The 13,952-nt window shown below is 34.7% G+C and overlaps 1 protein-coding gene across 1 annotated transcript in view; it reads right to left on the bottom strand.

The window, feature by feature from the left end:
• Positions 1-13,952, bottom strand: part of LOC148281384 (putative phospholipid-transporting ATPase IIB) — a 44,112-nt gene that overhangs the window by 7,097 nt on the left and 23,063 nt on the right. The window contains exons 11-15 of the mRNA XM_088226882.1: positions 11,173-11,349; positions 9,151-9,321; positions 7,365-7,556; positions 6,256-6,445; positions 321-496 (exon numbers count right to left, since the gene is read on the bottom strand). Coding sequence (XP_088083008.1) covers positions 321-496; positions 6,256-6,445; positions 7,365-7,556; positions 9,151-9,321; positions 11,173-11,349 — 906 coding nt within the window. The remainder of the gene's footprint in view (positions 1-320; positions 497-6,255; positions 6,446-7,364; positions 7,557-9,150; positions 9,322-11,172; positions 11,350-13,952) is intronic.

Below are 13,952 nucleotides of genomic sequence, written 5' to 3'. Positions count from 1 at the left end.
GTTTAAACTTAGGCAGAATAATGAATGTTACACAGTGTCATAAGCCCCGTAAATGCCTAGACTTCCATATTCCCTTCTCAATAATGTTTTCCCTCTCTGTTGTAATAAGTATTTTTATTAAATTTATTTTTTACATTTATGTATGAAAACATTTCTCTACAATATTGATTTTGAAAATACAATTAATTATTCTTAATGAATTTCATATATTTTTATCGGTAATCGTGTATGTGATATTTCCCTATTCAAAGTTAGGATAGGATTTGATTTAGAACTTAACAGGTTGATAGAAAGAAATTGTAAATAATATATCATCGGACCTGCATGGTGGATATGATGAGTCCCCGGTGGACGACAAACAGGCTGAGGGTGGCGGAGCGCAGGCGCGATCTGCGGCCGTGCACGAGCAGCAGGCGGCTCAGGCAGCGGAACTCGCGAGCGCTCACATCCCCCGCCAAAGCGGCCGCCCGCCCTTCCTTGCCTTCCAGGCCTATACCTAGAGACAAAGCATTATGTGGTTTTGGTAACTGCAGAATTGGCTTGGTTGCGGATAGGAGCTCCTACGCCAGTTGGAGACGACAGAAGAGAAATGCAACTGTAAAAGAATTCATCAAAGCCAATACCAGAGAAAGGGTAAAAATCAGACTTCCATTTAGAAAGAAGTTGAAGTCACAAAATTAAATTTTATATAAGGCTGTAAAAAATATTATATGGGAAAAAAACAGAAATTAAAATAATCTACTAAATTTACTAATCGAATGATTAGTAATTAAATAGTTATTGAACAAAATTATTGAATAAATTATTAATTTCCAGTATACCATGGACAATAGACATTTATTCAGAGACAAACATTGTTTTTCGAGAGATATATCCGTGCTTTAGGAATAGGTAGGTACCTATATTACATGAAATTTTTAAGATAGTGACATTCTAAAAATAAATTTTGTTTTTTTTCAAAATTGATTGTTTTTTAAAACATGTTGGTATGCAAATTTTGGAAAATTTATTTGACCAAAACAAACAATATTATATGAAAAACAGAAGCCACTTTCTAACACGGATTTTATTTCTAGCAAGCAGGGACGTGAATATGAAAAATGTGGTGTGTTTATTATAAGTAACCCTAATGAATAAAAAATAATTAAAAAAAAATAATTTTGTAAAAACTATTTATTTTTATTTTTTGATGAAATATTTGCATTCTTACGATTTACCCAAATATTTAATTTTAAGGGCCATTTTGTAAATAACACACTTTAAGAAAATGGGAATCAAGTTGGGGCAGAGTGGGATTCGAACCACGGACCTTTAATCCGTGAGTCCGAGACACTAGGTCTCTGGCGCTCTGTAGCGGCCTGACGTGTTTTTACTCGCTCCTCAAAAAACAATATTTTTTCTAAAGAAATCTGACTTTCTAAAATCCGTATTCTGTATCAAATAATTTATTAGCATTATTACCTCAGTTTAAGTGAATAAAATAGTTTATTTTGTTTGTACATCCGCGTATTTTGACTAAATTATAAAGTAATTTTCTATCGCTAGTGTTAGTTCAGTTGAGTTTTGTGCGTACTAAACCATCGGACTCGTGAGCCACCGGAACCTAAGACGAGCACGTGGACGGGGATAGCGGACAGAGAACTGCCACATGTTCATCACTCCGCCACTCCGTACCCTTGAGGGAAGTTACAAATACCCTTACTTGATTTATGATATGTCGACAAAATTGTTAACAATTTGTCGATTCTCTAAAGTTAAGGCATGTGCAAAGGAGTCTCTTCATTACCTTACATTACCTACACAACAGACTCATTGCTTCAGTTTAAAAATGTAAAAGAACGCTTAGATCAGCATGTTATCGATATAGTATATAAATATAATTTAATTTCTTCAGGACAAGTTTCAAATCTATTTAAGAAATATAGAGGATGTCGTGGGGGAAGAAAAATAAAAAATAAAAATAAAACAAACACAGTTGATAACACAAATAACACTTTTATTAATCAGATTTCTAAGTCACAAGTCACATATTTAAATAAAGATAAAAATCAACCAAAAACAATTAAACACGTAAAAATAAATAGAAACGCAAACACACCTTGTCCTCTTTCACTTGGTACATGGAATGTACGTTCAATCAGAAATAAAATTGATGATATCCCCAACATAATTAACGATAATAATCTAGACGTTCTTGCATTAACGGAAACTTGGCATGAAGACCATAATTCTGTTACCATTAATCTACTTCGTAGTAAGGGTTTCAATGTTATTGAAGAGGCACGGAAACCATCCATTGAAACCGTTCATAAGAAAAATAATATAACATGGACGAACCACGGTGGAATTATTGTACTAACAAAAAATCAGCTTAAATTAACAAAAATTAAAATACCACTCTACACAACTTTTGAATGCATTGGCTGTAGGGTTAGCGCAGGCAGCAACCATTTTACCTTAATCACAATCTATAGACCAGGTTCTAAAGCACCACCTCGGAAATTTTATTCGGAAATAAAATCTTTACTTGAATGGGCCATCACTCGTACAGAAGTAACATACGTAACTGGAGATCTGAACATTCGTTTCGACCGCAAGACGGATTCAGAATCGGTTCGTTTTAATGCACTTTTAAGTGATTTCGATTGTTCACAAGAAGTAAATACCCCTACACATGATGCGGGAGGTACACTTGATGTTATAATACGACGGAATTGTGATAAAAAAATCACAGTTTTTGTAACAGACATCGGACTTTCAGACCACAGATTAGTGCACTGTAAAATTAATATCCAAAAACCAACACCAACTTACAAAACACTCGCATCAAGGCCATGGAGAAAATTAAATTTAGAACATTTTAAATCCGAACTTCTGACATCGTTGATTGGTCCGGACATTGACCGTCGCTCAAACAACGTCGATCAATTGGTTGGGTTGTACAATGAGGTACTATCTAACCTGATAGACAAACATGCACCATTTACTACGAAAACTATTCGAAAAAGGAAATCTGATGCATGGTTTGACGAAAATTGTCGACTCAAAAAGAAAGAGCTAAGACGTCTAGAACGCAAATACAGAAACACACTGTCAACTTTGGACCGATCAATATGGTTAGATATGCAAGCCTCTTATAGGACATTTATAAAAGAAATAAAATCTAGTTTCTGGTGTACAAAAATCACTGAACAGAAAAAGTCTCCAAAACAACTCTGGCGAAGCCTTCAATCTGTTCGTGGTGACTGTATAGCAGAGACATCTAACACAAGCGCTACTGCCACTGATTTTGCCGACTTTTTTACAAATAAAGTCGAAAAAATCAGACTGGCGTGTAGTTCAGCGAAAAAACCTGTAATTTTAGATAATGCCCTTCAAAAATTCAGTAAATTTGAACCAACGTCTATAAATGAGGTTAAAAAAATTGTTGCGGCATTACCCAACAAACAATGTATATTAGATCCGATGCCAACATGGCTTTTGAAAAAATGCATTAACGTATTAGCTCCATTTTTCACAGATTTATTTAATACATCCATGGAGCGCAGCATTGTTCCGAGAGCCATAAAAAAAGCAAATGTAACTCCACTTTTAAAAAATTCCCAACTAGATGTGGAAGATCTTTCCAGTTTTCGCCCTATTTCAAATCTTCCCATCGTATCAAAAATACTAGAAAAAATAGTTTCTCACAGGCTCGTTAACTATATCGAGCGGAATTCTTTATTTTCGGTAAGGCAATCGGCATACCGACGTTTTCATTCCACGGAGACGGGAGTGATAAGAGTACTGTCTGACATTATAACGTCGGTGGACTCTGGTAATCTGGTGTTGATGGCTCTTCTGGACATGAGTGCTGCATTTGATACTGTAGACCATAATATTTTGCTTGAACGTCTGGAGAAAACTTATGGTATCCGTGATCAGGCACATATGTGGTTCAGTTCATATCTTAATAAAAGAGAATATGCAGTCGTGTTCCAGGGTAAAAGCTCAACCAACTTTCGGGTGTCTACAGGAGTGCCTCAAGGGTCAGTACTCGGACCACTTCTCTATCTCCTTTACACTAAAGATATAGAGAACATTATCAAAGAATGTGGATTGTGGTCGCACTGCTATGCAGGTGATACGCAGATTTATTTTTATTGCAAACCAGGCGAGAGAAGTGTGCTTGTCAATTTAATTGATGGATGCATCAAGAAAATAGGAAACTGGATGGCTGAAAACAGACTAACATTAAACCCATCAAAAACTGAACAACTGTGGGTGGCTTCAGCCAGACGACAGAATTTGATCCAGGATACGGCTCTACCCAATGTAGGGAGTGCCGTTTTACCCACCGTTAAACTACTGGGAGTTTTACTCAATTCTGACCTATCTCTTGACGCTCAAATTAGTAGAACGATAAGTTCATGCTTCTACCAGCTGAGACAAATTAAATGCATACGCAAAAATTTGCCGGTTGATGCCGCCCGTCAATTAATAAATGCGTTTGTAGTGTCTAGAGTCGATTATTGTAATGGTATCTATGCAGGTCTACCAATGAACAAAATGACTCGCCTACAATCTGTATTGAATGCCGCAGCGAGACTTATTTTCGGAATCTCTAAGTTCAGTCATATCACTCCACTACTTCGGGAACTACACTGGCTACGTTTTCCACAGAGGGTCGAATACAAACTCTGTTGGCTTATGTATAAGTCACTGCACAACTCGGCTCCGGAATATCTAAGGGAACTATGCATTCCAGATGAACTAGCTGACAGGCGTCTCACGCTTAGATCAGCTACGTCTACGGCGAGAGGAAAAGTTATTATACCTCTACGCAAACAGCGCACTAAATTTGGTGAGCGCGCATTTGCGGTCGCAGGCCCTATGGCATGGAATGCTCTCCCAGCAGAGGTGCGAGGCTGTGAAAGTGAAGTGATGTTTCGGAAAAAACTTAAAACCCACTTGTTCTCTAAATCATTTGAATAAATCCGTAGCACGTGACAACAAAATAAATTATTTTAATCAAATTACAAATTTAAAGCTTCAATTAAATTAACTTAACAGTAGAATCACCATGTAAAGCGCCCTTGAGGTATTTTATTACGAAAATGGCGCTATATAAGTTATCCACAATAAAAGGACCACAACCCGATTAAATTAATACTGATTTTTATAAGGTTATGTTATATAAGGTTCAGACCAGCCCTAATCGTTTTCGGTAATCCTGGTCTGAAGGTCATAAAAAAGTCAATAAGATATTGTTTTAAATTGAATATTACAACCAGAATTATCTTCTTTTTTCAAAAAAGGAGAAAATAATTCTATAAAAAAAGGTTTCAACTAAAGTATTTCAATAAATTTTATTTCTTTAAAGTATTACCGAAGGCATAATTTTAAGTAGAAAAAAAGAAAAATGTCACAAAAACGTATGTGATTTAAAATGCTTGTATTTCTTTTCAGAAACAAAAAAATAAAATTTGGCTGCGGCCACTTTCATGTTCAATTTATTATCTTCAAATTATTACAACAAATTTTAGTTCAATACTTAGTCTTTATTGAGATCCCAGATACCTAAGTTTGTTTTTTAATTTTTTATTATTGCGCGATTAAGAAAAAAACATTCATTTTAAAATGGCAAAATTGTATTAATTCTTAATTTTGCGTTCGTTTGACCAAACTACAGCCTTATAAGACATTCAAAATATAGTACACTTATTTGTACAAAAAAATAAGCTGGAATAGTCGGCTAGTTTCTTGGCTCATCGCAGGCGCTGGGGGCACTTTATTAATATTAATATTTGTATTAGGATAAAAATACAAGCAGTGGAAATGTTTTAAAATAAATTGTAATGTTTGAATAATTAATGATACACTAAGTTATCCCATGTTGGGTCATTATCAAGTACTCTTTATTATTGTTGTAAAAACACTTTGACTTTACACTTATGCACAGATCATATTTATCCAGACAAGTACCTACTCAGTGTTGCTATAATACATAACATAAATAGTAAGTATTTATTTGTTTTTCTGTAAATAAAGTTACAATAAAACATTATTATGGTTTGTCAAATACATATAATGGCAAGCTGCGCATAATCACTTCTTTCCACGGTTCGCCCCTGGCTAAAACACATCTCAATCTTCATTTTACTTACTGGCAGTTTGTACTAACCATCCGTAGAATTCTCTCATGATGTGTACGTTTTGGAATTATAATTTAAAATTAAAATAATAAATAAAAGATATAATCCAGTAGTGGCTTACCTATATCCGCACGTTGGATCATAGGCACGTCGTTGCCACCATCGCCCACGGCGCAGGTCGAGCCCTTCGTGTGGCGCCCGAGCAGCTCGACGACGCGCCCCTTCTGCGTAGGCGAGCAGCGCGCCACCACGACAGCGGAGCAGCGCAGCGCCAAAAGGGCCAGCTCCGCGTAGTACCAGCGGAGGCAGCACTGGGCGACAGACACAGTTATTGATTGAGCCGATACAGAGATTAACGTATATTTAAAAATTCATTAATTATAGGCGGATATTTAAAATGCTATAAGGGACGAATGATAAAATGTTAAAATCAGGGGAATTTTATTTTACCATGCACGAGTTGCACATTGAACTTAAAATAAAGTTAAACTTTTAGATATAAGACAAATATATTGTTTTCAATGTTTAAAATTTATATTTCAGAACCAAAAAACAAGGAATTCTAATAGATCAAGTCAAAGAAGGAATCATGTGTTAGAAACGCCACATTGTAAAACAAGGCTAGCACAGAGTTATCTATATTTTATAGGCCCAAAAATGTTTAATTCTTTTTTACTGATAATATTTCATTGATCACAAACTTTCAAAATTTTCTCTCTTTTAAAAAACACGCACTTTCCTGGATTCAAACTAAACACATTAACTCTTTTTTTCTATGATACATTGTGTTGCCCTTTAATAATTACTATAAAATAAAAAAGTACCTTATAATCTTATACAGAATATTTTCTTTTCTCTTTCTTATATTACACGACAATATTATGCCTGTCTATTTTTTATAGGAGCGAAAATTCGTAAACATTTCTTGTATACCCACGAACAGGCCATGACTTTGTGAGATTTTTTGTTTTACTATTTTTACTGTTAATATGTATTTCATTGCTATGTAATTATCCTTTATTTTTTTAATACTATGTTTTACCTCTTGTGTATATTGTAAAAAAACAAAAAAATTAAGCCTTTTCGCTACTAGTTTTTTTAGTTTATCCAAAAACAGTGAACAGTGTTCTTGATATCTCTCTTAAAAATTTCCCCTCTCGCTAAGGGAGAAATATGTCCAAGTAACTCGTCGAACTTCGCAGCCAAAACACTAGATAGAGTAGCACTTACGTCCAGGCTGTCTCCGCCTATGATGAGCGCCTCGCCGGGGCCCGCCGAGTGCAGCCGTTGTAGCTCGGCATGCGCACCCACTCGGCTGCTGCAGCTCCCGAACAGGAAGACAGCTCCGCCTGGTCGCACGAGGCGAAGTGATTTGGCTATACACAGCGCTGTCTCTGGCTTGTCTCCCGTCAGCATCCAGATCTATTATCAAAATAATAGTTAGTAATATCATATAAAATTTAGGCCAGTTATAGCAAAATACAAATTCATTATTTAACCCTTCCCTTAGTGTCCTAAATACGCCCGCGCGTTACGGTGCTGTGTAGTCACTACACATTAAAAAAATAAGAGATTTAAAAATGGAATATTTATAGGGAACGACTTTAATTGACCATAATTTAATTCAAAGATGATAATATTTCAAATCTAACTGCTGAAAACATGAAAAAAACATTGGGTATCGCTAACGACTCGGGCGAAACGTGCACCCGCGCCAACTTCCCAAGAGCTACTGAGTAGCTATATAGTACTGGACTACGTGAGTGACTGAGAGTATACTTTTGATATTTGTAATTTATCCCTGATTTCCGATAAAATGCTTTTTTTGCGCCTAATAAGTACTTATTATTTAATAACAAATTATTTCAGTCGATACGTTAATGTGTAATGGAGGAATACTGAAAATCTTAACCCAATATTTATTATAATTATAAAGATAATATAGTTATTAGACGCAATGTGTACTAGCTACACATCACCGCGCACCGGGGAGGGAGGGTTAATATATCGTCTTGAATTATACGTGGTATCCTGAAACTCAATGAGTATTCCCTTCGAGAGCTGATATGCCAGTTCATGACTTGCCAGAATGTGTACATATGACCTGAGTAAAAAATCACTAGATTGAAAGATATTGTCAATTTTGGGAAAATCTAAGCCTCGGGTCAGTTTCACATTCGAAATATTAATTAATAAATAACTTCACAAAGAGATCCTTTTGCAGTTAACCAGCAGCATCTTAAAAAAAAGTAAAATACAGTAAATGTTACACCATTTTACAAACTCTTTATATAAAAAAAAAGTTGTATGAATTTGTACTGTTGGGGAATTGCAATTTAAAAAGTTCTTATCTTTCCAATACGATATATTTACAAAAATAAATTAAAAACCCACATTACAATCTAACTACAAAAATAACTTACTCGCTATCATAATTATAACATTGAGGTTTGTAAAGGAGTCACAATGGGTGACAGCTCTCTGCAAAACTGATCCCCGGGAGTCATTTTTGGAACTAATAATTTCAAAATGGCCGTAACCACTCAAACATGTACCGACAGTGATTAGTTTCATCAAATGCCCAAACCACGATCTAATTAATTTTACATGAAAAACAAAAGCCAGAAATAATGAGGAAGGTCAGCAGTTTTTTTTATCAGCGCTATTTATTTATTTATCAAGTATTTTTTAATTACTTTGAGTGTGACATCTCAAGTTCTCTTCTTCACGATGAGTTCTGCTGATTCGTCAGTCGACTTACCGTAAACCGTAAATCTACGACAACTCTCTTGTCATTGGCTGATTCAGAAGAACTAGTGACATCATGCGTAGGAGTTCATTTTTATTAAAATCAACTTTGCCGTACAATTTAATGCTATAATTTTTTCCGGGCATACATTTTTTATATCCATTTTCCCCATACGGCTAAACTTCCTCATTGAAAGCCATTTTGAGAAAATTGATCAAATTGTTAAAGTTCTTCGGACTCTCGGTGCAATCTAATTTCAAAAGTGACCTTAATGCCAGCTTTCGTCAGCAGCTCGATAGTGGCGGCTGCATCGTCCGCCAGCTTATCCTCAACCCCCGTGACGGCCAATATCTGCAGGCCGCGCTGTAAGCTCTGCATGGCGCTCTGGATCTTTTCGTTCCGCTGGTGATTACTACCGAGGGCACTGTTGTAATCCTCCTAAATAAGCAAATATAAATTTATTAGTCTAAATAAATAAAAATTAATGCATATCTCTAGCATTGCTTGATTCCCATTTTTCCGGCACGATGTATTTATGACATTTAGGAAATTGTCTGAAAGTTGAAATATTTGAGTTGTAGTGTGATGGTCCAGCGTGTATTCTGACTAATTAAATGACTCGGGATTGGAAAGACGAACGCAGATTTACGAAATATTTTTTATAAAATGTTAAACACTAGATCAGTGATGACGAACCTTTTTGAGAAGTGTGTCAAATTTTGTGACAAACTCGTGAGTCACTACTTCAGTGGCATCACTTGGAAAGGTGGAGGGAAGATGGTTAAAAGCTACTTTTTTTAGTTTTCACTTTTACAATTCTCTAAAAAGTTTTAGTTTCCATTTTATTATTATTATTAATTGTAGGCAGGCAGCCTTTGCTGATGCGCCTATATCTCGTATACTGCTTTTTGTCCAAGTTCTTCCTTTAAACAAGCATCCGAACGGTTTTTAAACTGATTGACCGAAATGGAATGGACAACTATAGTCCTTAAAATATAGCTTGATTAGAATAACAGTTGTCAGCAAAAGTGATGACATAACTTTGTAGTAACGTCTAAGGAGTGATTTATATTGACACACGAAAAATCATTCGTACCTGGTATGTTAATTTATTTTTTTAATACAATGCTTGACATATAAATCAACATAAATATATAAAATCGGCTTTAAAACTAAAATAAACCTTATTATTAACGATGTTCTTACAAGGTTAAATCATTTTGCAAAAACAAATGTAAATTGATCGAATAAAAAAATAATTCATTTGATGATGTTCACAAAAAAGTATAAATGTCTTATTTTTTGGTGAATAATTGTATTAAACAAACTATAATAGGCTTGTTTTGCGTTTTTTAATCAATTTTCAGAAACAGAGTTTCATGTTTGCATGAAAAAACTGATAAAATCGATTTGATCGGTACATGATCAGTGATCAGTAATTTCCATCACTATTGACATTAGTTTGACAGCTGTCACTTTAATCAAGCTATATTTTAAGGACTAGAGGCTTGGCAATTTATGCCAGTCTAAAACTACCCAGCTAGAAAGGAAGTTTTTCTTGAGAATGAGTCGTAATTGGGGACGAAAGAGCTTCCAGTTATGACCCCATTAATTTGTGTTTGGATTTAATTGATACATCCCATGCAGGGGGCAGACATAGTAATTATTGAGTATCTAATAAACTCCATTTCAGTTTTTTATATTATTGAACTAATATGTATGTTACATCAATTTTATGATATAAAAAAAAGCTTGATTTAAAATGTCATTTAAAAACGCTGCGTGGGTCAGTGTCTGACCCGCGGGTCATAGGTTCGCCATCACTGCACTAGATCACACAACATTAATCAAAAGAAATTCACTATAATTGAAGCAGGATGAGAGCCCCATGTGGATGTGAACGATGGACCGGAAGAAATGCGACGAGCTATAATAGGTCATGTATGAAGTAGAAAATCATATAGTGTGAAGTTAGGTGCGCACCAGCATTGCAAACTGAAGAGCGCTTCAGTGCTGGCAATCTGACAATTCCTCCATAGAGTAAATACAATAGTGTAAATAAAAGTAAAATATTTATTTTTATATTTTAAGAGGATATGCAGTGGAAGAGCGATTTGATGATATAAGAGTAAAACCTCGTTTTTAAGTTCCTCAATTTTAAAAAGAAATACAAGCATTTTAAACCACACAAATTTTGTGATATTTAAAAAAAATTATATGCTAAATTATAACTTTGAATATTTATAAATTACAAAAAGGAAAATTAGTTTTACAAGATTCTGCACAAACCATAAAGGTTCTGTAGTCTTCGATGGAAAGCTTCTTCTTGGCGAAGATCAGTGTCCTGAGCCCGTCATTGGCCAGCAAGTCACTCTGTTTCCTCAGCCAATCGGGAGAGCCGACCATGGGAGCGAGCACAACATCAGCTCCTTTCAGATAGTAATTTATCTCAGAGCTGTCACTATCCTGAAATAATACATAATAATATATTACAGCGGCCTTGAGGTGATTTTCACACAAATGGCGCTATGTAAATTATTCAAATATTCATTGCCAAATTCCAACCAACTGATATATAAAGGTGTTATTAAGATTATGTAAGCTTTCACATTGATCCAAAAAACGTATTATTTATAAAATCTTATTGTAGCATTATTTTTCTTTTTCATTATAACCTAGCTAAATACTAGTCACTTTATGTTTATGATAAATTATTCTTAATTTGCTATATTTATATTTAGAACGGGTTAAGGTTTTCTCACTTCAATTTGTTATCTTTTATTAGTCATCTTATATTTGTATGTTTCTTTTTTACTTTTTTGCAGTTTTAAAAATATAAATAAATTACTAATTTGTTTAGTTTGAATTATTTAGTTGAATTATATAATTATATTTCATATTGTATATTACACAATGAATTGTTCACTGCTGTGATTATTTCTGAAAAACTTTTTATTGTAAAAAGTTCTTTGAACCGTTGATATATAAATAAATAAATACAAATATATATATTAAACATTCGCACTCGAATGCCGCAATAGAAGCGTCACGCATAGTTTGTGTATAGTCTTATTTGTGAATAATTTTAATACACAAGTTTTCAATACTCTTTAACCCTTTATAGGGCAAATGAATTATTTGAGAATTTGAATATCAAATGTTATAATATTTTTTATATTTTCAGAAAAACTAAATTTTTCATCGGTCAATATATTGACCAATGATTGATCAGAGTCATGTTAGATTTTTTTTTACATAATATAAACAATTACAAATACAAGTATAAATATCGCTAATTACATTTTCTTACAACCATTTTGAAAATGGCATAAACACATGGATTTCTAGGCAACCGCGCCAACTTCACGCAGTTAGAACAATAACTTAACCAATGACCGTTCTGGACAACGTATTGAAGTAATATAGTTGAAATTTCTATGGGCGGTATTGGAAATATGACACTTACAGTACAAATAATTAATAATAAATTACGGACGTGAAGACAAAAAATAAGTCATTCAAATTCGATATATCATTACCTTAATGGAGAAGTATTCTGGCAGAAATTAATATTACAATGTTCAGCCTAATTTATGAAAAATTGTAAAATATGAAATTATTTTTAGTATCAGGATTGGTAACAGACCGAAGATTCGGTTTTCGCTTTGGCCAGTTTCGGCTGTTTTTTCAGTTTCAGACGAAACTTCTGCTCAGCCGAAACCTGCTATTGGGATGTGTCAGATTACTCATCCATGGTAGGAATGAAGTCAATGTACTCCAGGACATTGCTTTTATGTGGACAGATGTCTTATGTGTAATACTGTTGGTCTTGCAAAATATAATGTATTGTATCCAATAGAATACGCTGAGTTTCTTCTTGAATCATTGTACGTCTGTGTGTCATCGATCAATTGAACAGGTGCTCTCTTGTGGCTGTTTTAAAACAATCTTCTTCATGTGTTTTGCTAGGTCACCCCAACGTTGACTATCACTCTGGAATATACATCTCCGTCCTGGGCAGTAAGGAATAGCTATTCCACGCTTCCTATTGCCGTCCATTCGAGAATATTGCCTTCGGCCCGCATCGCGTCGACGGTCTTTTTTACCCTTGATGATTGGATGCAATAGCTCATATTTTTCACCTCTAGGAACATGACATAAACAGGACACCTTTCAGACTTTGATGTTTGTCAGCAACTCCCTATAAACTCTAGCTCTCCGAAGAACGTTTGTGTTGCTGATCATATCCATCCACGGTATGTGTAACATTATACGGTGTACCCACATACGTACGTACTTCGAGGGTCCATGATTCAATTTAATTAATTTATTTAAATATAACATATACATTACAAACATATATTCAATACGTACATATTATAAAAAATAAAAAAATACATGAAAGAGACTCATGTCAAAGTAGTAGGAGAATCCTGCTCCGGAAAACCCGTTCGGATACATGGAACAGATCAATATCCAGAGCGATGTTGTTCAGCATAGCGGTAGCCTTTCCAACAGGCATAACCATAGGCAGGTTAGTCCTGTATATTGGAATATGAAACAACCTATGCTGACGCTGTCTTAGGTAATTATCAGGAACATACAAACCAATGTTCATAATCTCAGAATTATTGATCATACAGCGCAGCAATCGATAAAAATGTGTAGTCAAGTACACATTCATTTTAGTCTCTAAACAGTTATAGCCAAGCATACCCTGGAGAAACTCGGTCGGGTAGAGCTGAGGATAATACCCGCACTCTCTCATGTAGAGATATCTCAGAAACTTCTTATGGATTTTCTTTATCATAAGAGAGTACTTCAGTTCATGTGACCCTCAAATCATCCAATGATTTGGGGGCCACATGAATGAAAATCCAATGATTCCACTCCATTTAAGAGTACAGACCACACATAAGCATCTGACCATTCTCTGACGGAGATACCTAAGCTTAAAAATTGTGGTTCTTTTACCAATGTCTTATATATATTTTTAGTTTGCGAGCCTTAAAAAATATATCTAGATTTCCTTATTTTTGTATCAAGGACAGTTTATAGAGTAAGAGTGA

Source organism: Micrasema longulum, unplaced genomic scaffold (assembly GCF_059751315.1).
Source record: "Micrasema longulum isolate JH-2025_06_02 unplaced genomic scaffold, ASM5975131v1 h1tg000469l, whole genome shotgun sequence".
NCBI classification, from domain to species: Eukaryota; Metazoa; Arthropoda; class Insecta; order Trichoptera; family Brachycentridae; genus Micrasema; species Micrasema longulum.
The sequence above is the reverse complement of the archived record's forward strand: the minus strand, read 5'-3'. Positions and strand labels throughout refer to the sequence as shown.